Genomic DNA, 27,461 nt, shown 5'->3' on the forward strand with positions numbered 1-27,461 from the left:
AGCTTGAGTCCAATGTCACCAGCTTGGTTTAATAATGCAGAAGCCTTCAGAATAGAGAAGCCTTCCAAAGATTCCATTTGAGCACTTGGGATGGAGGATGGGCAAAAGGTGTCATGTAGCATCTTGCAGATCAACCGACTTACTTTAGCATCAGCTTTTGTGGGCTAGACCCCCACTCCATTGGATGCACAGACTGAAACCTCAGCCTTCAGATGTATAAAAACACACACACACACATGCCTCTTCTCTTTCACGATAAGGAGATTGTGGACATTGTGATTGAAACGCTATGAAATGCAAGAAGTGGATTTCTATGGTAATGTGGTCTTTCAGTGCAAATTCAAAGGTATGCAAGATTGTATACTGAATAGTTACTCTGTCTTGTATGCTTTTGAATTTTGCATGGAAATGTCACAGACATTTCATATCCTTTTAACCTCACTATTTACATTTTTGCCTGTCTGTTTGTGGAGTGATGTTTGGCTTCATGCATCTAATAAAGTGTTCTGTAGCCTAGGAAAGCTTATTGTAAAATATGCCTGCTTTTATGAAGTTGAAAGGCTCCTTTTCACCCTACTGGAACCGGATGAAGTGTAGAAGCCCCTGAATGGGCTTGGCAGCATGCAACAATTGGCATTCCTCCTTCCAGGCTCTGATTCTTGGCAGTGGGACTGCAGCAGGGGTTGGCTTTCTTGTCTTGTGTGGCTGGCCACGCTTAAGAATGGTCCCAGCCAATCACAGGAGCACTAGATTTCATGGGAATTGGCACATAACAGTGACAACCAGCCCCACCAGGCAACTCTGCATCTTCCATTTAGTCCGTCCTGTGTGATGCTTGAGTCCATCTGATGGCTCAAATGATAAGAAGTGTTTATGGCATAAGAATTGGAAGGCATTTTGAAAGTTCCAAAGCTATGGTTTTTGGACCTAACTTGTGTGTGGTCCTTTCTCGACTGTGTGCCGTACTGAAATGGAGATAGGGCAACAGTGGTGACTTTCTGGTCTTCTGACCTCACTTGATGGCACCTGAGTTTGGACACTGTGTGACAGACTGTTGGACTGGATGAGCTATTGGCCTGATCCAATATGGCTTGTCTTGTGTTCCTTTGGGTGGTCTGATAATTTGGTACCGGGCTCTGAAATATGGTTTTTCATATTTATAAAAAGCTTGGCGCTTCAGGATCTGTACTGGAGTGCTTGACGAACAGTGTACGGGGTGATAATGTCTGATGGTTCCTGACAAATCTCTTCACCATGAAACTGCCCATGACTAGCACATGGGCACCCTCCTGAAGTCTCCAGCCTCTAGCAATAGGCTGAGGCCCTGGAGGTGGGAATGGTATCAAATGGCTTGTAGTTGAGAGGAGCCAAGATAGCTCTCACTTTCAACTAGCCCAGTGGTTCCCAAACTTGTCTGGCCTACCGCCCCCTTTCCAAAAAAAATATTACTCAGCCCCCTGGAAAATAATTTGTAAAAATTTTTAATAGTTATTAATCACCCCCAAATGCACCTGTGGCCCATTGCCGCCCCCCTGGATCACTGCAGCACCCACAAGGGGGCGGTAGTGCCCACTTTGGGAATCACTGAACTAGCCCAATCAGCCCTCTCACCGCCATCCTGTGAAGTTCCAGCAGACTGCCTAAGGCCTGGGTGAGCTCCAGCATGGATGCAGACATCTCCTCCCCTTTGTCACTTCTATCAAAGCCCCAAATAGCTTCCCTCTGACAAGTATTCCCCCATGCATACTGGCCCTCACTTGCCATGAGACTGGATGCCAGCCTAGTGAGAATGCCTCCCACTGCTGACTGGCACGTGGGTGTTGGCAGTATGTAGAGAGAGCATTTGGTAGAATCGTGGCCATTGAGAAGGTGATCGGTTGCTAGTGTATTCATGGGAATATGAGTTGGTGCATGTGTGATTAATCTGCATAAGACTGAGAATTGGTGTGTTGGTCCCACTTTGAGCGCCTTTGTGTGCAAAAGTTGGGGGGGGATGAGGTTGTACGCTTCCCTTGAACTTCCCTTCCACCCCCATTCCTTGCTCACATTGGGGCTTCTTTGCACACGGCAGAAGGCAATAGCAAAAGGCAGAATGGCAACCCCTCCCCTACAGTTTTCAGGGCTCTTCATTTGTTTGAAATGTTTTCCTGCAGATGTAAATTGTATTCCCCCTGCCTTTGAATGAAACCGAGTGGATAAACCCAGTGGCACTTATTTTAATTGCATTATAATGAGGCAGCTCTCTCGTACATAAAGTAACACCAAACAGCAAGCCCACACAGCCTTCCATGTTTGTGTCCTTGGTCATTGTAGTCATTATAAAAGGTATAATGGAGGAAATGGACCAAGCAAAATCTTTTCTGACAGAGAAGCTCAACTTTTCCCCAGCCCCAGGCCACAATCGGTCTGTTGCCAAGGAAGCTTTCTGGACCAGTGGGGTGCAATGGAAGAATTACCTGATAATGCAGCCAAGGATTTGGTAGCATCAGCATGGGGTGTGTGTATGTGGGGGGAGGGGGGGGGTTGAAGCGCCTGGCCCAGACTTCTTGTGGTGGTGAGCATTCACAAATATCCTGTCTGCTGGAGTCGTTGGCCTCGGTACATTCATGGCAGTCTGTCTTCTGTCAGTGGTTTGACTGAGGAAAAAAAAAGCTATTTTATGCCTCTGGTCAGGAAAAGCTCTGTGAGCAAAATCAGGCAAGCCTGGCTAGGTGCGTGGAAGGACGTAACCCGAGCTAGGGCGCTTTAGGAGTAGGGGCACAGAGTGGGAAGCAGAGGTGGAAGAGGGAAAGACCCAAGGGAAGAGAGCATTTTCAACCGGATGTGTGTGTGTGGGGGGGGAGGACTGTCTGCTATGGAGAAGGGCCTCAGAGCTGGACATTGCTGGTGGGGGAGTACTGACCAGGTGGGGTGTTCAGAGGGTTGAGTAGCAGGGTGAGCCGCAGAGGGCAGTGTGGCTAGTCGGTGCATTGAAGGGAGCTGCTTTGGGTCAGGGCAAAATCTTCACCTAGATGAGCGACAGCATTGGAGAGGCTTTGAACTGTTGCTTGGAAGGGCAGAGGAGAGACAAAGAGGTGCCTTGAACCAGAGCCTCCTGTGCGGGAAGGAAGCTGGTGGAATGGTCCTGACATGGACATTGGGGGATGGATGTCCTCTGGTTAATATCAGTACGTTACAGCAGTGGTCCCCAACCTTTCTGAGGCTGGGGACCGGCAGGGTAGCGGGCTGTGCCCGCGGGCCGCGCATGCACGGGCCGCGCCCACGCATTGCGCATGCACAAATGTGTCATGCGCGGCACTTTCACGCATGCGCAAAAGTGCAGCGCATGCGCGATTTTGGACGCGCATGGTGCATTCGCGCGGCCCTGATTTCCTCTCCCCGCCCTCCCGCAGTAAGAAGCTTCCCGGGCCGCAAGCTTGTGGCCTGGGAAGTTTTTTACTGCGGGGAGAGGGAGCCGCAGCCCAGCGCCATGGCCTTTGCGGCCCGGCACTGGGCCGCGGCCCACAGCTTGGGAACCACTGCGTTACAGCAGTGGTCCCCAACCTTTTTATCACCGGGGACCGATCAACGATTGACAATTTTACTGAGGCTGGGGGGGTGGCCTTTTGCCGAGGGACGTCACCACCGCTGGCTGAGCCCCTGCTCCGCTTGCTTTCCTGCCGGCGCCCCTGACTTTCCACCACCCGCTGGGGGGCGCTGCTAGCAGCAGCTGTGCAGTGCCACGCCAAGGGGGAGCCCCAGCCATGGCAGTCACTGGAGATGTGGATGCCTTGAATGGATGCCTTGAAGGGTGGAGTCTGTGGCACTGAGCTCCCTGTCCTCCCCTGGTTCCATCCCCAAATCTCCAGGAGTTTTCCAGCTTGGATCTGGCAGTCATACCCCCATCCCGTCCCAGTGGCCAAGGGGGTCCTGGCAACCGTATCTGGGAGGTTGGAATGCCCCTGAAGCTCCCAGTTGACCTTGGCCCAGTCAGATCTCCAAGCAATACAGAGTTTGTTAGGATAAAATGCAGGAGAGGAGAATGATAATAATAATTATTATGATTTCTTTTTATCCTGCCCTTCCCTTGTGGGCTCCTGACATAAGCTGCTTTGGGTCCCCCAATGGGGATGAAAGCGGGGTATAAATAAGTAACAATAAGCAGTCTGAAGGAGGATTCTGCATTCTGCGGCTTCTACCATCACAGCACTGTGATCTACGGATGGGAAAAGGCCCAGGAAGGTGCTGAATTTCACATTTGAATTAACCTGCCAGTTTCCTGGTTGTAGACTTGGCATTGATTGCAAGAAGGGAATGGATGGAAGGTTTGAAAGCTGGGTGCTTGCATGCCAGAGGCTAGCTCTGCCAGGTTAATTTGTTGAGCTGGCTTCTGCGCCTGCAAGAGTGACACAGGGAAGAAATGTCACCAAGTAGCTTTCCCCGTTATAGCGAAATGAGCTGAGAAAAAGCTACTTCTGCTGCAGGGTTCCTCCTGTACACCACACATTCCCCAGGTGAGAAGGCTGGGAAAGCTCAGATGCACCAGCGGTCTGGACAGACCTGTCCAGGAAGGAAGCCAGGCAAAACGAGGGATTGGCCTCCTACATCAACACTGCGTGGCTAGTGGCAATGGCTTTGAATTTCACTTTGCAATGGAGGACAGGAACAAAGACCCTGGCAGTTCTGCCCCTGTAGAAGCGCTATGGATGCCGTGGGAGGGCAGAAGCACCCTAAGCGGTAACCTGGACCTCTAGCTGTCACATTGCTTCATTTGGTCCTTTTTGCAGAAAATAGCAAGCTGGGCTTTGGCAGACCTGACAATGGCGTTCCCTCCTGCCAACTGCTCAGACCAGCCTTTTTCAACCATGGAAAACCCCCTGGAAAATGTTGCAGGTTTCGAGGTAACCTGGAAGTGATGTCATCTGGCCATGCCTTGCCACAACCTCAGAAGTGGCATCACCGAAATCCAGGCTTCGGTGGTAGGCCCCTGTTCCCACCCACCCACGGCCAAATCGCAAAACTTCCCAGTGACCTGTTCTACCAGGCCATGCCTGAGGCTGGAGTAGCCCCCTCTTCTATCCATCAACCTATCCAGAGTTAAAAACAACAAAAGATTCCCCCAACCAACCTCAAGACCAGGGGTAGTCAAACTGCGGCCCTCCAGATGTCCATGGACTACAATTCCCAGGAGCCCCCTGCCAGCGAATGCTGGCAGGGGGCTCCTGGGAATTGTAGTCCATGGACATCTGGAGGGCCGCAGTTTGACTACCCCTGCTCAAGACGATTCCCCTCGCTGGACGCCAGCCGCCACCAACAGGTCAACCATATGAGAGGAACCTCGGAGGCAAAGGTATGGGTGGGGCCCATCCTCTCCTTCCCACCCACTCCAAGCCCATTGCTGGCTCTTCTAGGAGGGGATGTGTCAACCTCCCCAAATAAGAAAACCACCCTGGGTAAATTATAAATATTTAAAAATACACATTAAAAAAAGCATCTCTCCCCCCCCCCCCCCCAACACACACCCTGGCCTAACCCTGGGCTTATGCATAACCCTAGTTGGGGAACTTTGGCTCAGGCTCATAAATTTCTTCTGTGCCATGTGTTTTAGCACCAGTCCTGCTTGTGTTTATCCAGCCTCTCTCAACCTGAATACGGTTTCCCTTCGGATAGCTGCACTTGCACTCTCCATCAGAACCAGGAGCAGTCAAACTGCGGCCCTCCAGATGTCCATGGACTATCATTCCCATGAGAATTCATGGGAATTGTAGTCCATGGACATCTGGAGGGCCGCAGTTAGACTACCCCTGAATTCAGAACAAAGGAGTCTCTTTCAACTTGGGGCTCCGACAGTAACTTACTGGATGAGACCAAACATTTCCTTCCTTCCTTGTGCCCCGTGATGAATGTTTGGCCCGAGGTCCTTTCCCCCCTCCTTGGTTTATGTCCTCTCTCGGGGAGGGAGCCTGCGTAGCAGCTAAGCACTTGTTAAAAGATGTCGGGGCTTCCAGCAAGCCCCTCCTTTGATCACTCTGGAAAAGTTTCTTTGGAATCACAAGCCAGGCCTTATTACAGCAAGATCAGAAGTTCTGATTCATTTCTCTCTGCCTGGCCTAGGGACACGGCTAAAAGATCTTCAAAAGGCTACGGCTGCTTTTTATTATTGAGGAGAAAAGTGAAGCCGCCCGTAAATTGCCTTCTCTCCAGGCACAAGCCAACTTTGATTTGTGATGGTGCTGCTTCAGTGGGCGAATCTGGAAAAATTCCCCCCCTCCCTCCCTGGCATTTCTCCCTCCTCCCCTCCTGAATTAATTTCTGCCTTGTAAATGTCCTTTCTTCTTTTACCTGAAGAAGAGGCAAATAATCTTAGTGGTGACATGTTTAAACCGCTTAACAGGCCCAGGGAATAAAGGAATCAAAGGTTCAGGCTATCTCTTGAGGGCTCTTGAAAAGAAAATCCTTTGCAATCATTCTATTTTTAAGAACAGGGAGGGGAGGGGGGGGAGCCTGGGGAGCTTTGATTCCGAAACGAGGCTTTCATTGTTTGTTTGTTTTTTTGGATGATGATCATTCATTTGGCTAAATAAGGGATAAGATGGCAGGAGAGACTGTGGAAGCCGTTCCTGTTTTTCCCCCCAAAGACATAATTAGAGAGGGAGCGAAAAAAGCTGTTCAGACTTCCTTCTCTCTCTCTCTCTCTCTCTCTTTTTTTTTTTTTGGCTTTCGAAACACAAGAATTAAAAACATGTATTTGCATCCATTTTGTCATTCTCAAGTAAAAAAGAAAGAATAACAGGCAGAGGGTTACTTACTACTTAATTATCCAAACCTCCAATCTTTGGCATGTGCAGAATTTTTGTGACTTCAGCTGGTCCCAGAAAAGGTTTGCTGATGTTTGGGGTTTTATGTGTAAGGGGCAAAATGGAGTTGTTTTGTGTGTGTTATACAGAGGTTTTCTCTCGCAGGGATGTGCCAGCCACGGAAGAAATTATTTTTTGGAGTCTGGCAGAATGTGCAGGGGTAGTCAAACTGCAGCCCTCCAGATGTCCATAGACTACAATTCCCATGAGCCCCTGCCAGCATTTGCTGGCAGGGGCTCATGGGAATTGTAGTCCATGGACATCTGGAGGGCTGCAGTTTGACTACCCCTGAAGTAGAGCTACTTGAACAGTGTGTCTGCAGTTGGTGAAACAGTTGAGCGATCATCATAGCCTTTGTAAGGAGCTTTGAAATGGTGCTCAGCTTCCTAAGCTACAGCCTTCTTGGAAATGGTGTGGCTCAGATGGCGTCACTGGCTAACACAACACCAAAGACCTTTGTGTGCTGCAGCTCAGCTGGTTGTCTCTGAGGAGTGTATGCTGTGCTGATTAGTTTCTCCCAACTTCCACCACGGTCTAGCCTGGACAGCAGATGCCCGGAAGAGAATTTTTCTATGAGACCCAGTTTGGTGTAGTGGTTAGGAGTGCGGACCTCTAATCTGGCATGCCGGGTTCGATTTTGCACTCCCCCACATGCAGCCAGCTGGGTGACTTTGGGCTCACCACGAGGCTGATAAAACTGTTCTGATCGAGCAGTGATATCAGGGCTCTCTCAGCCTCACCCACCCCACAGGGTGTCTGTTGTGGGGAGAGGAAAGGGAAGGCGACTGTAAGCTGCTTTGAGCCTCCTTCGTGTAGAGAAAAGCGGCATATAAGAACCTACTTCTTCTTCTTCGTCTTCTACTACTACTACTTGGGAACAGATCATTGGTACTGAATTGGGGCCCAGTATGGGAGAAAGCAAAACTAATGGGCCTTTTCTGTACTTCCCAAGTTGTTGAGGTTTTTCACCAGGACGTTTATGAACTTGTGCTGTGGCTTGAAATTCCCTTGTGCACAAATCAAGACGGTTGGGGAGATACTTGGGGCAGTCGAGGGGATCTCTCTTTTTTAGAATGAGCACGCCATGCTGTGGCTTTTAAAGCTGAATGAGCACTCCACACATCCTCCGGAAGCACCGCTGCAAAGTTAGGCCTCCTTGCAATAAGAAAGTACACGGGAGGCGTAGGCTGCTTTTGTAATCTGGGCTTTATTTACCAGCGCACAATGAGAGCTGAGCAGACAGAAGTGGACTCCTAAGAGGGGGCAAAGAAATAGCTTTCCAGTGCAATGCAGCAGCCATTCAGAACTCCCCCATACTTGATGCCCTCTGCGTCCAGTCCAGCTGGCTCCCTGAGCTTTTGTGTTCCAGTTCAATTAACTAGTTTTTCCTTGTCCCTCCCCTGGAAGGGTTGTTGCCCTCCAAAAGCAAGAGGGAGAGAAGTCCAGTCGTTCAGGAATATTTCTTTTTGTCAGCTGTCTGCCTACTCTTCAGTTGCCTGGTGACAGCCACGTTTCGCAGTGCTGGAGAGGGCTGAGCGAGACAAAGGCAAAGTTCAGGCAGGCTAAGCGGCAGACTTGGCTGTTCCTGCTTTGATTTCCAGAATAACCGTTTGTGGCCGAACCCTCTTGCCATCCTTCTTCGTGCGGAGATATGTGCCTCTCCCTCCCCCTCCCTCCCCGCACATTTGGAATGTGCTCTCGGTGGTCAAAATAAAAAGCTGCATTTATTTTACTCAAAACTCCCTTTCTCTAAGGCAGGGGTAGTCAAACTGCGGCCCTCCAGATGTCCATGGACTACAATTCCCAGGAGCCCCTGCCAGCGAATGCTGGCAGTGGTTCATGGGAATTGCAGTCCATGGACATCTGGAGGGCTGCAGCTTGAATACCCCTGCTCTAAGGGCTTCTCTTTATCATTGAGCCTTCTTTGCAGCCCTCCATATTTGTTTAAGGGCCACTTGAACACCTTCCAAAAGATGCCTGGCTGTGAGTCAGTGCTGTTTGTGCTGTGTCTGGGGGCTTCGGTGGGTTCTCTAATGCAGGGGTAGTCAACCTGTGGTCCTCCAGGTGTCCATGGACTACAATTCCCATGAGCCCCTGCCAGCGAATGCTGGCAGGGGCTCATGGGAATTGTAGTCCATGGACATCTGGAGGACCTCAGGCTGACTACCCCTGCTCTAATGCTTCCATTCCAGTCACTTGCGCTGAAAGTTGAGATTTCTGCAGTCCTAATTCCATTATGTTGGCTTAAGGGATGCCCCATCCTATGGGCTCTGTAGTCTGCCTTGCGTCTCCGCGAGAATGGCGGTCTATGCACGAATAAATAAAAATTATCAATCTTTGGTTCCACCTGCGTTCTAAAAGGCAAATTAAAAAGTGTGATGGAAAATTCAAAGAAATCTCTGGCTTTCTGTCATCCCCTTCTTCTTATTTTAATTGTGGCCTCATTGGGGATCCTCAGACTATAGTTTAAAAACCTCTGTTTCGTATTAAAGATTTCCAGAGTATTTGGGGGGAAAGGACTATTACACTTCAGATGCCCACCCCCCTAAAAAAAACACACAACTTATCAAGGGATCTTCCTTTCCATTTGAATGCTTTTAGTAGCTATTACGGCCACCCATATTGTATGTTGATAGAGGAGCTGTTGACTGACAGCTCAGTAATAAGCCAGCATATTAGCTGGGCTATCAGGGCTGCAGGATTGATCAAAGAGCTTAGAATTAGATGTGGAAGCGAACAGGAGGTCTAATCCTGTGTTCAGGGTAGGAGCTGCCACTCCGCAATTCAGCCTTTCCCAAAATTCTGGTCATGCTGTGCCCGAAGTGCCCTCCTGAGCGTATCAGTCCTTAGGGGTGCAAGGTAGATTATTCAGGCAAGTGAACCAAAGTCATTTTCTCCAGAGTCACGTTGCTATGTAGCTTGAAAGCCTGTCTACTCAAGGGAAGTCGTCATATACTCAAGGGGAGTCATTAAGTCATTTCAGTAAAAGACGTTCTATACCTTTCAGTCACAGAGGTATAAGTAGTTGTGCTCGAACAGTCAGAAGCAAGGTCGGGCTTATATGTCACACTACATTTTATGTATTTGTTTAAAACATTCCTGTGCCACTTTTCTATCCAAATCAGGGTCTGTGAAATCCAGGCCTCCAAAATGGAACTGTACTTGGTGTTAGAATCATAGAGTTGGAAGGGACCTCCAGGGCCATCTAGTCCAACCCCCTGGAGAATGCAATAGAGAGTCCTTTGGAAGGTGAACTGAAAGAAGTATCTTGTGAATTCATGTTTTTTTTTTAATAGATGTTTTCTGTTTTAGAATGCTCAAGTGAATTATTTGAGACTAGGGGCAAAGCCCATTTATAAAAATGGGCAGTAGCAGGGGCCCGTAGAAGGATGGGTGGCCCCCCCCACACCGAAGCACGGCTGCACGAGGGCCCGGCAGAAGGCCGCGGCTGGTGGTGGGCACACAAGCCCCCCCCCCCCAGCGAAGGTGGGCGTCTCCCCGGGCAATGGGTCATACCAGGGCCCCAGAGGAGGATGGGCAGCTGCCCCCACCGAGGCGAGGGCCCGGGAGAAGGCTGTGGCAGGCGCGCAGCCGCCCCCCCCGCCAGCGATGGTGGGCACCTCCCTGGGCAACGTCGGAGAGTGGGGGGGGGAAAGGAACAGGGCTGCCGCGTCCCTGCACCTTTCCCGCCGTGCGGTCCTTGGGGGGCTACCCCTCCCTGGGAAAAGTGAGAGGCTTCGCCAGCGGGAAAGGAGCCACGGCCCTGCTCCTTTCAACGCGGTGGCCCTACTCCTTTCCTGCCGGTGAAGCCTGTTCCCCCCGCAGAATTACTGGAGACGGCGCCAAGGCGAGAACGGCCGACTCACTGGAGCGCAGAGCCGAGGACAGGCCAAGTAGCCAATGGGGAGCCGTGCTGTGCGCGGCTCCTCATTGGCCACTTGGTCTCCGAGTGACACTTGGAGGGGCCAATCAGGAGCCCAGGAGTTTTTATCACGGACTCGGCCCGCCCCTTTCTCCTCCCACCTTGCCCTTACTGTTTTATTATTACCACTCCGCAGGAGCGGTTTAAAGACTGATTGGATACACTAGTGAACAAAGGTTCTTCAGCGATTCACAAGTAGCTCCTTTTGTAGCCGCACAGCTTAAAAAGAAGACACCTTCATTTTCACTACCTATTGTGTACACTTAAGAGCCTCCTATCCATGTCATTACAATTCTTCTGCATTTGGACATCTTTCCTCATTGGTGGGGCTGACATTATTGTCTGGGCAGAAAAGAGTTAATCTTGGACCAGCTTTCCTGGCTTTGAAACAGTGTCTTGCTGGGCTGACCGAATGAGCCACTGGAGAGAGGGGTCCTCAGGCGCTCACTGAAATCCGGGACTTGTATCCTAGAAGGGGGTGAAAAAAAATAACAAGAAAAGGAGCACTAAAATTAAAATGCTTGTGTAGAAATGCTTGACTAATTTTATTTTAGATTTCTCATTCTCCCTGTCCCTTGGGCTCAGGCTTAGTAACAATTTTAAAACGTGAAACTTAACATAATTTAAATTTGAAGCAGACTTCTCTCCCAAATGCTCTGGGCAAGCCACATAATTTGAAGCAGATACGAAATAGGTATTTTTGAAAGCCGATTAAAAAACATAAGAAAGCTCTAGGTTTTTTGGGGGGAGGGGTTGAAAGAGTTAACATCTGCAACTAAAATGGCCCTATTATCACCAGCCACCATCAAAGTCCTGGTCTCGATTTTGTCAGGTCTCTGGAGAAAGGGTCTTTCAGCACTGGAGGGCTCTTGCTAAGGGCCTCTGCTTTCATCGCCTTAGTCTCTTCCAGCCTCGGCTGGGCACAAGGCTCACCGGCAGAGAGATTCTGGCTCTTAGGCCTCCGAGGACATCTACGCCTGACCAGCTCCCCGGGTCTGCATGCCGGAAGGACTTTTGGAAATTAACAGAACGGTTATATGTATGCTAAGGAGTTTTGTTCTGTTGCTTCCTGTACTTGTGATCCTGCGGTTTAAAGAAATTATTGCGGGTGGCAGGATTGCTTTTGGATCCTGCTTTTCACCCCAACAGGGACCCAAAGTGGCTTGCGTCGTTCTCCTCCATTTCTATGTGAGGCCCACGGTCACGCAGCGAGCTTTCGTGACAAAGTGGGGATTCAAACCCAGGTCTCCCAGAGCCTTCTGCTCTGGCGAGCTGGGTTGGATTCCCCATTCCCCCTTCACATGCAGCCAGATGGGTGACTTTGGGCTAGTCACAGCCCTGATAGTGCTGTTCTCTCAAAAACAGTCCTGTCAGGGCTCTCTCATCCCCACCCACCTCACTGGGTGTCTGTGGTGGGGAGAGGAAGGGAAGGTGATTGTAAGCCGCTTTGAGACTCTCTCGGGTATTGAAAAGTGGGGTATAATAAACAATTCTTCTACTCCAACACCCTGACCACTATACCATGTTGGTTTTATCACAACCATTGCTATGATGCAGTTGTGGGGGGGGGGCAGAGGTTGGGATTACTTTCCATGCATATGTTCAAGAATATGCCCTCCCCGCAGGTCATGAAGAAGCAGCACCCCCCTCCTCCCCATTAGTCATTCATGGCTGAGCTTGATGGTTCTTTTCCCCTTGCACACCTAACAGCCATCGATAGGTTGATTATTTGTGAACTTGTTCCTCCCTTTTTAAAGCCAGCAGCCATCACTGCATCCCATGGCAGCAAACACCAACAGGTTATTTTGTTCTGTGTGGGGGGAGGAAGGGCTGTCTTTAACCTATCCGAACCGGCTGCCTATTTTCTTGGTGGCAAAACATGCTTTCTGCTCTGGTTGCCTGTCCCTGCCTGGGTCTTATCTCTACTCCGATTCCTCTGTCCGCCTGAATCCTGCCACCCTTTTTGGGCTGCAGTCAGCAGTGACTAAGGAATGGCAACTTAATGGTTGTAGCTGTTGAACATTTATTTCTGTTCAGACGATGGTCGTGAGCTGTATTTTGAGAAGAAATTAGTTCCTTAAACACAACAGGGGAAACAGTATTTAATCAAGGTACTTATGAGGCACCTACTTTTGCACTGAGTCTTTCTGCTAGTTTTTCACAGCTGAAGTTCAGGCCCTGTTTGTCTTTACTGTTAATTATATTTTTAGTCAGCTCTTCCTCCAAGGAGCCTGGGGCACTGTACTTGATTCTGTCGTCCTAAATCACAACAACCCTGCGAGGTGGGTTAGGATGGAAAAGAGAGTAACTGAGCCAAATGAGGGTCTTGGATGAGAGAGGATGTCCTTTAAATGAGTGATCCCCAACCTGTGGGCTGCGGACCACATGTGGTCCGTCGACTAATTGGAGGTGGGCCACGAAGGACGCCTCCCCCCCAGCCCTTTACAACACACTTCGGGTGTCATTGTCTCCCATCACTCCCAGATGGGACTATCTCGTTGCAGAGAAACAAGCTCAGGGTTCCCATTGATTTGTCATTGTCATGAGTTAAAATTTCCATGAAAATAAAATGTTCCTTATGTTCATTGTTGTGGCGTGTCTGTATCTTATTTTGAAGGGATGTTTAAACATTACCACAGCGATCAGAGAGCGTTAGGGCAGTGGTTGAGAGTAGAGGAGTAAACTACCCCCCCCCCACCGGGCCTCAGTAAAAGGCATTGAGTGGTCCCCGGTGAGTAGTCCCTGGCGTTGAGTGGTCCCCGGTGATAAAAAGGTTGGGGACCACTGCTTTAAATGAAACTGAACAATCCGTGTGTCCCGAGACACTATAAATTCAGTACCAGCAGACCTTGCCATGGTTAGAGCTGTTTTTGGACCTATCACTGAATTCTTGCTTTTTTTCTCCCATCACAGACTAAAAACCTGGACTTCCGCAGGAAGTGGGACAAAGATGAGTATGAAAAGCTTGCAGAGAAACGGCTCACGGAAGAAAGAGAGAAGAAAGATGGTTAGTGATGTATAAATTATGGAAATGTGTGACTGATTCTATTAAGAATCTCCATGCCAGTTTGTATTTGGGGAAGTTCAACAGGGAAAAAGGCCGAGAGACAAAGTGGACCAGTTCTGTCTCTGGTCTTTCTCCTTCCGAAACAAATTTGTAATAAGCTCCTCAAAAACAGGGGATGAAAAAGTATGTTTCTGAGAGAGCCTCTTCTTCCCAGGGAAGAGATAATGGCGTTTTGTATTGAAAGAGTTCTAAATTCTCATTTTATGATTTTTACCTTGATTTGTGTTTGTGTTTAAGGCAAGCCAGTACAGCCTGTCAAGCGGGAGCTTCTTCGGCACCGAGACTACAAGGTGGACCTGGAATCCAAACTGGGGAAAACCATTGTCATCACCAAAACAACTCCTCAGTCTGAAATGGGCGGGTGAGTTGCCTGGCGTTCTCCTAACCCTCACTGTTTCCCAGGCATTTCAGCAGAGCAATGTGTCTTCCCTGGGACTTGGGGCTTCATAGCCTGTCTATGACAGCAGCACCTCTTATGGGGAATACTCGTCAAGGACTATTAATTGGACTATTCATCTTTCCCAGCCTTATCCTCCAGGTTTGGTCGCAGGTGGCCTTCACCTCCAGGGGTGCTGAGAGGGCAGGAAGGAAATAGAGCTGCTGGCCAACCAGAAAAGCTCTAGCTTTGCATGGGCCAGCTGCCAGAAGAGTAATGGGCAAAACTAATACTTTCCCCATTTAGCTGTTTCTTTGTTTCATTGTTTTCCAACCTATACTCCTTAGGCTTTGCCTGGGTACCAAATTCTTTTGTTTCCAGAGCTGGCCTTCTTGGTGTAGTGATTAGGAGTATGGACTTCTAATCTGGTGAGCCGTTTGATTCTGTGCTCCCCCACACGCAACCAGCTGGGTAACCTTGGGCTCACCACAGCACTGAGAAAGCTGTTCTGACTGAGCAGGAATATCAGGGCTCTCTCAGCCTCACCCACCTCACAGGGTGTCTGTTGTGGGGAGAGGAAAGGGAAGACGATTGGAAGCCGCTTTGAGACTCCTTTGGGTAGAGAAAAGCGGCATATAAGAACCAACTCTTCTTCCTCTGTAGCACAAGGAAGATGTTTCTAGCCTTCTGGGCATGCACACTGTTTTGGTGTGTGTGTGCGGGGGGGGGGGGTATTTCAAAGCTCCATTCCTCGCTGTGCTCATCCCTCCGCTAGTCTGCCCTAGCCCTCAGGCTCCCTCTGGTGCTGTGTTCCTCGAGGCACACTCTGGCCATGACCCAGTTGATCAAAAACCATTTTGCAAACATGGGAAATGAATCTAACTAATGCAAGGCAGGAATGCAGTGTCCCCACTCTGTTTCCTGAAATCCAGGCTGTGCTCTTCTGGCTTGTCCTCACAGTACCTGCAGGTGTCGGGTGCTATTGCTTCCACTGCATGGAAGAGAAAACGAGGCTGAGGGGGAGTGATGAATTACATGCCAGATGTAGGGAGCCAGGCTTCCCACAGGCAGTGCAGCCTCCCCTGTAGGAGCAGAAGATGGAGTTTTTAAAAAATGGGATCCTGTCATCTCCTCACCAGACCCAAAAGGAGGGTAAAAAAAAAAGAAAGAAAGGATTATTCGGAAAAGATGAGTGTTTCCCCCTCACCTCATCAAAATAAACATCAAGGGTTGGGGGAGGATGGACTGATTGCATGCTCTGTCAAGTTTAATTGGAGATCATGTGCATGTACGGTAAGGAGTGAAGACTTGGAGGTGCTTGGGGTAAAAAGCCAGAGGAGCATTTTAGTGGATCACAGCTTTGAGCACCTGCAAAGAGAAATGGCACCTTTGCTCAGGCCATTCCTGAAAGTTCTGTGCTCTCAGCTAGAATATCCTTTCATAGCCCACCTCCCCTTAAACTGGCAACATCTTATGGAATTAACCTTCTTTGACAACTGATCTTTGCTTGTTTTTCGTTCCAGGTATTATTGTAACGTCTGCGACTGTGTAGTGAAAGATTCGATCAATTTTTTGGATCATATCAATGGCAAAAAACGTAAGGAAACAAGCTCCCCCCACCCCCGCTTTTGTCTGTTCGCTTTGTGTGTAGGGGCTAGTCGTCCTGATCCGCAGAAGAAGCCGTTCCCTGTTGGTCTTTGGTGGCTTTAGGTCCTGTAGGATCTGCTCATCCATGGCTTTTTACCTGGTTCTCCTCATTCCTGATTGGAGCATTCCAAAAGATTAGAGGAATGGCCCTCATCTTCCTGGGACTGCTCTATGCACGGTCCATCAGTCTGTTCAATGTGGATATGAGTCTAAAAAAGGAAGGGCTGGAATAATGGGCTGCTGGTGCTCCCCTAACACCCCCAAAGCCCGCCTCTTCCTGGCCCAGTGACCTTTCATGCGCTGAATGCAGACAAGCCAACTACTTGAGATGAAGCAGATGGCAGGATGAGTCTGTTATGGGCTTTCCCATCACTTGATGGAGAATAGGCTTTCTTCCTCATTCAGCCTCAGAGTCCTTCTGGATCTGTTGCTGCTTCTTGACCTTCAGGCAGGAGCACATCTCACAAGCTCCATTTGATGTGAAAGCCGTTGTCCTTGTTTCCCCTCCGGTCTAGAACCTTGCAAGCAGCTCATGTTGTCTTAGTTTCAAGGTTCCAGTGCTGCAATGTACTCTTGTAGGGATCCATGGGAGCCATATCAATAAGTCTTCAGTGAACATGGCTTTTACCAAACTGTGCTATCGAAACAGCTAGAAGGGGGTTGCCAACTTGGTCTGTCAGTGGCTCTCCAGAATCTCAGACCGAGTGGTCTTTGCATCTCTGTTGCTTCAGATTCTATTTCTGAAGAGGCAGGGGATCAGACGCGGAGTCCCTGCTAGGGAAAACTTGCACTTTGCCACTGAGCTGATGCCACATTATTTCTCTTCCGCCCTCTAAAGGAGTCTTACAGCTGTTTGCTAAGCATTTGATGGCTGCTCTGCTCCGCTCCCTCCTCCCCAGCCTCTGTTGCTTTTCCTCTGTATCCAAGAGGATACACAGGAAGCCAAGCATAGGAATGTATTCCCTTCTGGTTCTCTTGGGCTCAGCAACCTTGCAGAACAGACAGTGGTAATTAATTGGCTTCTATGTAACCTGCATCGAGCCTTTGCTAAAAGAGGAAGGGGGTGTCTCCCGTTGGTTCTTCCATGCACCATAAAGGCCACTAATCGAACGTACTTAAAACAAGGCTCTTTCCTCGGGGAATTAGATCATTACTTGAAGTTTGGGAGCCATGTTGGTTTACATCTTTCTCATCCGCATCACTTTCTCCTGTAAGAATTCGAAAAGCTTTGACAGCTGTCCCTAAGAAAGACAGGATTGGGGACAGTGCTGATGGTCCCTGATCGATTCCCCCCCCCCTTCCTCTCACTTCGGGCCTTCTTTGATCCTAGGTGGCTGCACATGGAAGCCCAGCAGATGGCAGCCCTTTAAATGGCTCCACAGGGAGGCTGAGCCTCTGCCTCTCCGTCTGGAGCAAGCACCCTCTCCCCCAATCGCAGGCTACCTGGTCTTTGTAAGATCCCCCACTCGTGGCAGGCTGCCTCTTCTCATGCTGGGGGCTCCCTGCCAACTGTTCGCCATGATGGAGGTAGACTCCATGTGGCGCATTGGGAAGCAAACACAACACAGTGCCAGTTCATTGAAGTCTCCCTTATTCATAAGCAATAATATCCACCTCTTCCCCGTTGCCAAGTAACAGCTGTTGCCCACAGGGAAGCTGCATAGACCAACTATTGTTCCCCCCCCCCCAACAGAACTCTGATGGATACACAATATTTGCTTTATTAATGTGTGTTTGCTTCTATAGCATTTGCTCAACTGCCTCATGGATGAATGCTTCTGAGGCATGAATATCATTTGGAGCTTTTCCTTAGATGTAGAAACACGACGCTGACCATTCACCCAATCAGCTATTTTGTTTTGCTTACTGTAGAATTCCTGCTCCCAAGTCAAATAGGTAATAATTGATCACGGCGTAGAGATAATTACAATAGACTGACGAAGCAAGTATTAAAAATGATAAAAATAGAGTACACAGCTGCAAAATATATCTGTACTACTACTAATAATGATAATAATAAAAAATCAATAGATCTGTGAAACAAGCATTAAAAGTGGGAAAGATTGAATACACAGCAGCAGAATATATCTTAACACTTAACACTTGAGGAACCAGCCATAAAAAAACTGATCAGCTTTCCAACATATGCTCTATACCAAACGGGGCTTTTTGAAAACCAGCAGGCTGAGTGCCCCCCCATCAGTCTTCCAGAAGGCTGTGCCTTTAGGAAGGCACCACAGCTAAATTTGTCCATGATTGGCCAGAGGAAGATCCAGTGGGTGTGGACTATGGAAGAGAGAAGGGAACTCCATGGAAGAAGCACGTTTCTCAATAAGCTCACAGACAATGGTAAATAATTAGGTTCTTATGAAGAATCATATTTAAAAATGGCATACACCAGATGCTGTTTAACTGCTGATAAAACCAATTTGGATTTCTTTGGATAATGAAGTTATGGAACAACTCTAATGCTTTGGATTACAACTAAATTCTGTTCTGTTTTGGAACATAAGTGATAACTGTTCTAATGAGACTTTTCAAGTTCTGTATATTTACTTTGATTCTGCAATTCTGCTTCATCTGCTTTGAAAGATGATGAAACATTTGAAAGAATATGTTTAGCTTATTTTTGCCTCTCACGGTTTTCAGCAGCTTTCTACCCACACTGTGTGGCCCATTCATTTCGAATCAAAAGATGAGCAGCTGTATTTTGTACCAGTTCAGTGTACATTACAGTGGTTTAGTTTTGAGGATCATGAATCAGCACAGCCAAGAAAAGGAGGTCGTGACAATCAGGCCAGATCTAAAAGAATCCCTTGCCTCTTACAAATAAGTCCCAGTGTGTGTTTGAAGAAGAATAATAGAGTCAGAGTTGGAAGAGATTTCCAGGGTCATCTAGTCCACCACTTTGCACAATGCAGGGACTCACAACTACCTGCCCACCCACAGTGACCCCAATTTCATGCCCAAGTGGCCCTCCCACCAAAAATTCCAGAATTCAGTCTGGCCTGGACAGAATTCACCTACCATCCCACAGTGGCAATTAGCAATTCCCTGGGTATGCAAGGCGGGGCCACAATAGACAAATATTGGCACATCCCTTCCTTCCCACCCACTCACAAACTGCCTAACTTCATAAAATCAGCATTTCTGTCAGATGACTATCTAGTCTCTGCTTATAAACTTCCAAAGAAGAACCCACCACCTCCCAAGGTAGCCTGTTCCACTGAGGAACCATCTAACTGTCAGAAGTGTCTTCTGGATGTTTAGCTGAAAATTCTTTTGAATTAATTTCAGCCTATTGGGGCAACAGAAAACAATTGTGCTCCATCTTCTATAGCAGGGGTAGTCAACCTGTGGTCCTCCAGATGTCCATGGACTACATTTCCCATGGGCTCATGGGAATTGTAGTCCATGGACATCTGGAGGACCACAGGTTGACTACTCCTGTTCTATATGACAGCCGCTAAAGTATTTGAAGATGGCGTTATATCACCTCTTAGTTGTCTTCTCTCCAGGTTAAACAGACCAATCTCCCTCAACCTTTCCTCATACTACTTGGTCTCCAAACCCCTCACCATCTTCGTAGCCCTCCTCTTGACACGCTGCAGTTACTCTACATGTTTTTTTCAGTTGTGCCCAAAACTGAAGCCAGTACTCCAAATGGGGTCTTACCAGAGCGGATTAAAGTGGTAACACCACCTCATGTGATCTGGTCACTGTATTTCATTTAATGCAGCCCAAAATCCTTTTTGCCTTTTTAGCCACTGAGTCACTCTGCTGACTCATGTTCAGTGTCTGGTCGTCTAAGACCCCCAGATTCTTTTCACATGTACTACTGCCAAGACAAGTCTCACCCATCCTATAGTGATATATTTGATTTTTCCTACCTAAATGAAGAACTTTACATTTATCACTATTGAAATTCATTTTATTCATTTTGGCCCAGTTTTCTAGCCTGTCAAGGTCATCCTGTATTCTGATTCTATCTTCTGGTGTAATACCCATCCCAGTTTAGTGTCATCTGCAAATGTAATAAGCACTCCCTCTGTTCCTTCATCCATATCATTTGTAAATATGTTGAACAACGCAGGGCCCAGGACAGATCCTGGAGGCACTTTGGGTGCGATCTGTTAACTAGTTCTCAATCGACCTAACAGTAATAGGATTCATACTGTATTTTACCAACTTGTCAATAAGAATAGTATGTGGAACCTTATCAAAAGCCTTACTGAAACCAAGGTAAACTATATCCACAGCATTGATCTGATCAAGGTAGTTTCTCAAAAAAAGAAAGAAAGATAAAGTTAGTCTGACATCATTTATTCTTGAGAAAGCCATGCTGACTCTTGTAATTACAGCCATCCGCTCTAGCTGCTCAAGGACTGACTGATGATTTGTTCTAAAATTTTGCCAGCTATAGATGTCAAGCTGATGGGTCAGTAGTTACCTGGATCCTCCTTTTTCCTCTTCTTGAAGATGGGGGCAGCATTTGCCCATGTCCACTCTTCTGGCACTTTACCTGTTCTCCAAGAACTGTCAAAAATAATGGACAAAAGCTCAAAATTACATCTTCAAGTTCTTTAACTTGGATGTTTTGTTTAAAGAAACTAGGTGTTTATGGACTACGCCTATAGTGATCCTAGGCCACAACTTCCATCCCTCATCACGTGAAATGATTTTGCCATGTTGAGCATGGTTCCCCTCACAAGAGAAGATTGAGGAGTAGTAGCTTTTCTCTTGCCTAAGAACATAAAGTCCAAAATCACATGGTCACTACTACCAAGCATGCCCACAACTTTTACCTCATCAACCAGTTATTCCCCATTGGTGAGAATCAAGTCTAAAATAGCAAACCCCCTGGTTGCCCCTTCCGCTTTCTGAGAAATGAAGAAGGTTGATTTGTATAGTTTTTGCTATCCAAAGGAATCTCATAGTGGCTTCCCTGAGAGGTAGGTGGGACTGAGAGAGCTCTGTGGCTAGTCTAAGGTCACCCATTAGGATCCATATGGAGGAGGAGTGGGGAACAAAACCGGTTCTCCAGATTAGAGTTCATCACTCTTAAACACTACACTACACTGGCTCTTTTAAGATAAGTATCTCTTGGCCAGGGGTAGTCAAACTACGGCCCTCCAGATGTCCATGGACTACAATTCCCAGGAGCCCCTGCCAGCATTCGCTGGCAGGGGCTCCTGGGAATTGTAGTCCATGGACATCTGGAGGGCCACAGTTTGACTACCCCTGCTCTTGGCCATAGCATCTCAGCACTGGTGCAAAATAGACTGGTTGTCATCCACATAGTAGGTCTACCTCCATTCCAAAATAGGTCTACCTCCATTCCAAAGCTTATCTCACTTAAAGCAGGACATCCATTTTTCAAAACAGATTTTTGCAGAAACTCCTTGCAGGACAAATCCCACAGTACTGATTAGGAGTCACCACTGACAGCTTTCTGAATCCGTTTCTTCACAGTCCCCTTGACAGCCATTCTGGTTTCAAGATGTCTCAGTGCAGAAGTGCTATTTTAGTATTGGAGGCAGCAGGAAAATCATGCAGGATCAGAAGTAAAACAGTTTCTCTATCCACCTGCAACCAGAGATTGTATTTGCTCTTCTGGTAGACAAACTCACTTTAAAAACAAGGTCTGAATCTAGATCAAAGCAGGTCCAGGGCAGGCATGTCAGCCGGGGAACCCTACAGATTTTCTGCACTCTTCTTTCAGTCACTGTATAAAGAAAGGTATTTAACTCTGGCTCATATTCGGCCAAGATTAATAACAATAACAATAATAACAATAACAACAACAACAACAACAACAATAATAATATTTATAGCCCACCCTTCCCTGGAGGCTCAGTGTGGGCGAAAGCAGTCATTTGAACAGTAAAATAACACCGCATCATCAAGTAATAACCACTAATACTAAAATCATAAATTAATTTCTACACCAGTTTTAAAATCAACTCCTCATTTTGTGTAAAGATGGTTTCAATAAGAGCAGAATCACAGCCTCCTTCCGAGGCTTTCAGAAATTCCCCCGCACAATTCATGGAGCTCAGCCAAGGATACTTTCCTTTATCCCAGCAGCCTTTAATTAGTCACATGGGACTAGGGTCTGATTGATGGGCGGGCGGCTCCTTAACCCCGGAGAGCCTGTCAACATCAGTTGGCGAAACCGATTCAAAGCTGTGGGCGGAAAAATGACCAGATGGTGCAACAGACACTTCTGCAGGACCCGTTCCAGAGCTGGAATCCAAGCCAGAGCAGATCTGAGGAACTTCGGTTAGCAGAAACAGGCACAAAATTGTCACTTCTGATCGCCAAATTCCTTTCGTTTGGGTGGGGCACCTGCCTTAGGATTCCTCAGAAGTCTAAATTCTCTTAAGAAACTTTAGTGGATGCAGTTAAGCTGGTGCCGTGGCACTAGAGAAGGAGCCACCTCTGCCTCTCCCACCACCACCTTGTGGGCCTTCGGTTCTGTGGCAGATTTGATGATGATGATGATGATGATGATGATGATGGTGTCAGCCATTCAGTCAAATCTGACTCTTGGCGATCCAGTGGCTCAACAGTCGCCACGATTTCCAATCTTGCACCGTTTCTTTAAGTTTACACAAGTTTACATATTTTGATTGCATCTAATCCAACCCCCTGCTCAATGCAGGATCAGCCTAAAGCATCCATGATAAGTATCTGTCCAGCCACTGCTTGAAGAACACCAGTGAGGGGGAGCTCACCACCTCCTCAGGCAGCTGATTCCACTGTTGGACTACTCTGACTGGGAAAATCTTGCCCCCGATATCTAGCCGGTACCATTTTACACAGTGGGTCCTATCTTCTGCTGCCAACAGGAACTGCTTCCTGCCTTCTTCCAAGTGACTCCTTTTCAGATACCTAAAGCAAGCAATCTTGTTCCCTCTCACTCTCCTCTTCTCCAGACTTCACAAGTCCCTTAGCCTTTCCTCCTAGGGCTTGCTCCGCAGGATCATCCTCATCGCTCTCCCCTGCACGCTGTCCATTTTGTCCACAGCCTTTTTGAAGTACTACCAAGTTGGTTGGAATAGTATGTTTTACCATATTCTTGAATATCTGAAGTAGGGTTGGGTGTTTTGGCCGCCAAAGCAGCTGTTCCAGCCTGAAGCAGCCAGCGGCGCGGGGGGGGGGGGGCAGGGGTGACACTGGCACTGGCGCTGCCCCCACCCTCACCCCCCGGTGCTGGGTGCTTCAGGCTGGGATGGCCGCTTTGGTGTCTAAAGCGCCCAACCCTAAAGTATTACACTTAGGCAGGCTCCCTTCGGAAGGCAGATCCCACGTTCAGAAGCCATTGGTGCTCCAGGCCTGTACCCATTCCTTCGCAGGCCTGATGACGTCTCAGGCACACCCCTTTGATGACGTTCTGCTGGCTCAAGAGAGAACAGCAGGATGCAAGGCGTACAGTGCCAACTTCCAGAGGGCACAGGTTCATTTGTCCAGTGGGCTTCAGCCTCTAATGCCGACTTGGCCCAGCAGGATCACCCAGAACCGTTGAATTGTTCTGTGATGTACCTTTGAACCGAAGCAGCCCCCTTGGGAAGGACGAAGATGCGGATCCCCAGAGTTTTTGAATCAATCCTGAAAGGTTCCAGACGCATGACGTTAGAGAGCAATTGTGAAAGATTGTGATTCCTTGTGGTCACCTGCTGGGTGAATCAGGACCCCCCCCCCCAAACCACAGGGTGCTCTTTGCTATTAATTAACAGCTTGATGTGGTTGCCTCGTGCTACATGCCAGCCGCAACTGTGTTTCAGCTGGTGAGAAATTCAGCCTCAGTGTGCCCAACAAACATAGACCCCTTACACCTGTTCCTTTGCCATAGGGATGCATGGCTGGAAATAATTTTGCGTGGTACCCTTTGGCCTTTTATTGCATCCTGCATCTTACTGTTTCCTGCATCTGGCCTTTTATCACATTCTGCCCCCTGCATTTCATTACTTTTTGCATTTAGCTTTTTGTCGCATTTTGCATCATCTGGCTTTGTGACGAGAGATGCCCAGAGAAGCTGAACCGGAGTTCCCAGGGCCACGTCCCCTGGTGCTTCCCACGAGCTCCTTGGCCTTCCCGAAATCCCATCCGTGGCTCTGAGGCTCTGCTTGTCGGTTCCCTCCTTGTCTAGATCAGAGGAACTTGGGCATGTCGATGAGAGTGGAGCGCTCAACGCTGGATCAAGTGAAGAAGCGCTTTGAAGTGAACAAGAAGAAGATGGAGGAGAAGCAGAAGGATTACGACTTTGAGGAGAGGATGAAAGAGCTCCGAGAAGAGGTCTGTGAGTGAAAAGGGGGAACAAGAAGAAAAGAGTCGGGGGGGTTTGATCGCTGCTCGGCTGCTGGAAAGAAACGTTTAGATGTTTTAGAAAAACGGGCGCTAAGAGGCAGCCGTTCCGATCTGACATCTCAGAAGGAAATTGCTCCAGGGGCCGAGACCCTCACATCCTTGGGCAGGGGGCGAAGGCTGCCCAGGACGCGTTTCGTGGGTTTGGCCTCTTCAGTTCCACAGTGGCCTGCAGGGGGAGCCGGCGTGGTTTCTCCATTCGCCGTTCTTTCATTGTGCAGCAACCGCCACACACTTGACTCACGGGGACATCTCAGCACCTTTTATCCTGTGATTTTGGGGCCCTCCGTTTCTCTTTGAAACCAAAACATGGGATTGGGTACTGTCTCTCTTAGAGACAGAGGCAGCACCAGTGTTTTTTTTTTACCACCCCCTCTTCATCTAAAAGAGGCATGCCTAAGCGTGGGGGTGTGCAGTGGCCATCGGAGAGGATTTGGTGCTGTCGGTAGCAGCCTGCCACGCCTCAAAGCCAAACTCAGGCAGACACATTTGTGTGATTTGCATATTTTGTGCAGGTTGTAGAACATCGCCCTTTTTTTTGGCATACAATTTAAGTTAATGGTGCAGAATCCCAACACTTACCAGAGAGGACCCATCCTTTGCTCATTGTCCTGGCAAGGGGGTGGGGGAGAATCCCCAGCCTTCCCCTGCACAATTTGAGGCAGGCCAGACTTCTCACAGCCCCTCGACCTTCCACTGTTTAGGCCACAGGAGTTACTTGGATCCAGCAGGCCTGAGCTGTAGACCAAAGTTCTCCTTTGGCCAAGCCCCCTTCTCCCTCTCCCTCTCCCTCTCCCTCTCCCTCTCCCTCTCCCTCTCCCTCTCCCTCTCCCTCTCCCTCTCCCTCTCCCTCTCCCTCTCCCTCTCCCTCTCCCTCTCCCTCTCCCTCTCCCTCTCCCTCTCCCTCTCCCTCTCCCTCTCTTCTGGTTGCTGGGCAGTACAGCCTCTCATTTGCTAGTCTGGAGAAGCGATGTGGCCATGTTGTTTGGGGATGCAGAAAATAATAATAGCCCCCACCCAAAGCCCCATAGCAATTTCTTGATTTCACCAATCAGGACAGGATGGTGGGTGCCTTGAGAGGTGAGGGTGGCTGCTGTAGGAGGCCTGTGCCTCCCCGGGGCCTGAGGGAAGGGGGGCATCAACCACAGTGAGCCCTCTGTGCTTTGGTAGCTGCCAGGGAGTCAGCCAGTGGAGGCAGTCCCACGCTTGCTTCCCCCAGCACAAGCCTGGCGCAGTTCCAGGCGAACTCACCGAACGAAACGTTTTGATCAGCGCAGTGGAAAGCCTTTGATGCCAACTGCCTCTCCAAGCCACCCCGAACTCTGCGTCTGTTCCAGTCAGCCCTGTCACTTTGCTGTCCTGACGGCCCTCGGAGCGTGCCTGTCGCCACCATCGGGCCACGTGGTCCGAACAGGACGGCAGTGCTGAGGCCGTGGCTTTCCCAGCGACGCGGCTTTCCCATCTCTGTCGATTTCCGACAGAGTCTTTTGGCAGCCGCTTAACAGCAGATGCTGACGGTGGCAGGGAGTTGGGATGCAGTCATTCTTCCCGTGCCGCTTCCCAGTGAGCGTCTTTGGGCCGCTGCCTTTCCCGGCTCTCCTCCAGGGCCCGCCGTTCCTCTCTCCCCCCTCCCCCATTGTTTGTTCTTCAGACCAGAAAGAATGTTTGTCTCTGTGGCCCCATTCCTGGGATTGTGCTTTTCCCTTCCAAGGGCTGGGGCCGCACAAGCCAGCTGGACCCGTCTGACCGTTGTGTTGTTTTGCTGTAGGAGGAAAAGGCCAAAGCCTACAAGAAAGAAAAACAGCGGGAGAAAAAGAGGAGGGCAGAGGAGGACTTGACGCTGGAGGAGGACGACGAGATGGCGGCTGTGATGGGCTTCTCCGGGTTTGGCTCGACCAAGAAAAGCCACTGAGCAGCCTTGGACTTCTCTTCTAGACAGAGCTGCTTTCTGCCCAGGTGACACTTGAAAAGCCTTGGACGATTTTGCAGGGAATGCTGACCTGAATGCCCCAAGAGGCATTGGCATTGGAAGTTGGGAAGCAATCCCAGAGCCCCACCCCACCCCCCATGCAAGGCTAGCTGTGCCTGCCTCACCCGTAGCGCCCTCCTCCCTGCACAGATAGCATCATGCTTTCCTGTACGGTGGTCAACCTCAGTATCAAATAAAGAACTTTTAAATTAGCACCCCCCCCCCCGAAGTCCTTACAGTGCTTTGTGGGGGTCCACCTTGTTGCCGTTTTTTCCTTTCTCTCCATTGACCATGGATGGGCTGCAGTTGTCTCTTCTGGAACCCTGCCCTCCTGGGGCTCACCGGAGCCCACCCCCTTCCTGCCTGCTTCTCACTTTGTGTTGTGTGGCCTTGTGTGCACGAGAGACATTCTTCTGCATATCTTTTTCTATTAATAAACAGATAAAATCCTGCACGCGAGCTTCTTGAGGAATTGTTGTTTCACCTGTAAAATGGGTACGTGGGGTGAGTGTTTGTGTGTGCGTGTTTTCTCATTCTTGGAACTTGATTTGATGTATGATCTTCGAGAATCTGGAAGGGATTTCATATAACATCAAACTGAGTGTACTGCAGTTTGCAGTCTGCTTGCTGAAAGTTCCCCCTCCTGTCTTCTGTCACCACTGGGTTCCATACAAAGAGGGAGGGGCTGGCTGTTGCATTCTCACTTGGTGTCGCAATTCACTGGTGAGCGTGGGCAGGCGGGGCTTCACAGGGGTCACACAAGTTGGAAAAAGCATATCCTCATGGCTGGAAAGAGGAAGAGGGGGTGGTGCTCTGCCAGGGGAGAAGAAGAAGAGCTCTTTTTTTGCACTATCCGAAGGAGTCTCAAAGCAGCTTACAGCCACGTTCCTCCCCCCACTAACAGACGCCCTGTGAGGGAGGTGGGGGCTGAAAAAGCTCTGAGATAATTATGACTGGTCCAAGGTCACCCAGCTTGGCTGCATGTGGAGGAGGAGTGTTGCCCCAGAGGGTCGGACCAGAACCAATGGGATGTAATTAAGTCAAAAGAACTTTCAGCTAAACATCCGGAAGAACTTCATGACAATTAGAGCGGTTCCTCAGTGGAACAGGCTTCTTCGGGAGGCGGTGGGTTCTCCATCTTTGGAAATTTTTAAACAAAGGCTGGATAGCCATCTGGCAGAAATGCTGATTCTGTGAATTTAGGCAAATTGTGAGTAGGTGGGCAGAAGGGACTGTGTCAGTGCCTGGCTCTCATGGCCCTTTCTTGAATGTCCAGG

At 48.9% G+C, this 27,461-nt stretch overlaps 1 protein-coding gene across 1 annotated transcript in view; it reads left to right on the top strand.

The window, feature by feature from the left end:
* The window catches only part of ZMAT2 (zinc finger matrin-type 2), a 32,020-nt gene extending 5,382 nt beyond the window's left edge, over nucleotides 1-26,638 (top strand). The window contains exons 2-6 of the mRNA XM_077309598.1: nucleotides 13,672-13,765; nucleotides 14,063-14,186; nucleotides 15,725-15,798; nucleotides 24,001-24,146; nucleotides 25,984-26,638. Coding sequence (XP_077165713.1) covers nucleotides 13,672-13,765; nucleotides 14,063-14,186; nucleotides 15,725-15,798; nucleotides 24,001-24,146; nucleotides 25,984-26,127 — 582 coding nt within the window. The 3' untranslated portion in view covers nucleotides 26,128-26,638. The remainder of the gene's footprint in view (nucleotides 1-13,671; nucleotides 13,766-14,062; nucleotides 14,187-15,724; nucleotides 15,799-24,000; nucleotides 24,147-25,983) is intronic.
* The last annotated feature ends 823 nt before the right edge of the window (nucleotides 26,639-27,461 follow it).

The sequence above is a fragment of the Paroedura picta genome, chromosome 14, assembly GCF_049243985.1.
Source record: "Paroedura picta isolate Pp20150507F chromosome 14, Ppicta_v3.0, whole genome shotgun sequence".
Lineage (NCBI taxonomy): Eukaryota > Metazoa > Chordata > Lepidosauria > Squamata > Gekkonidae > Paroedura > Paroedura picta.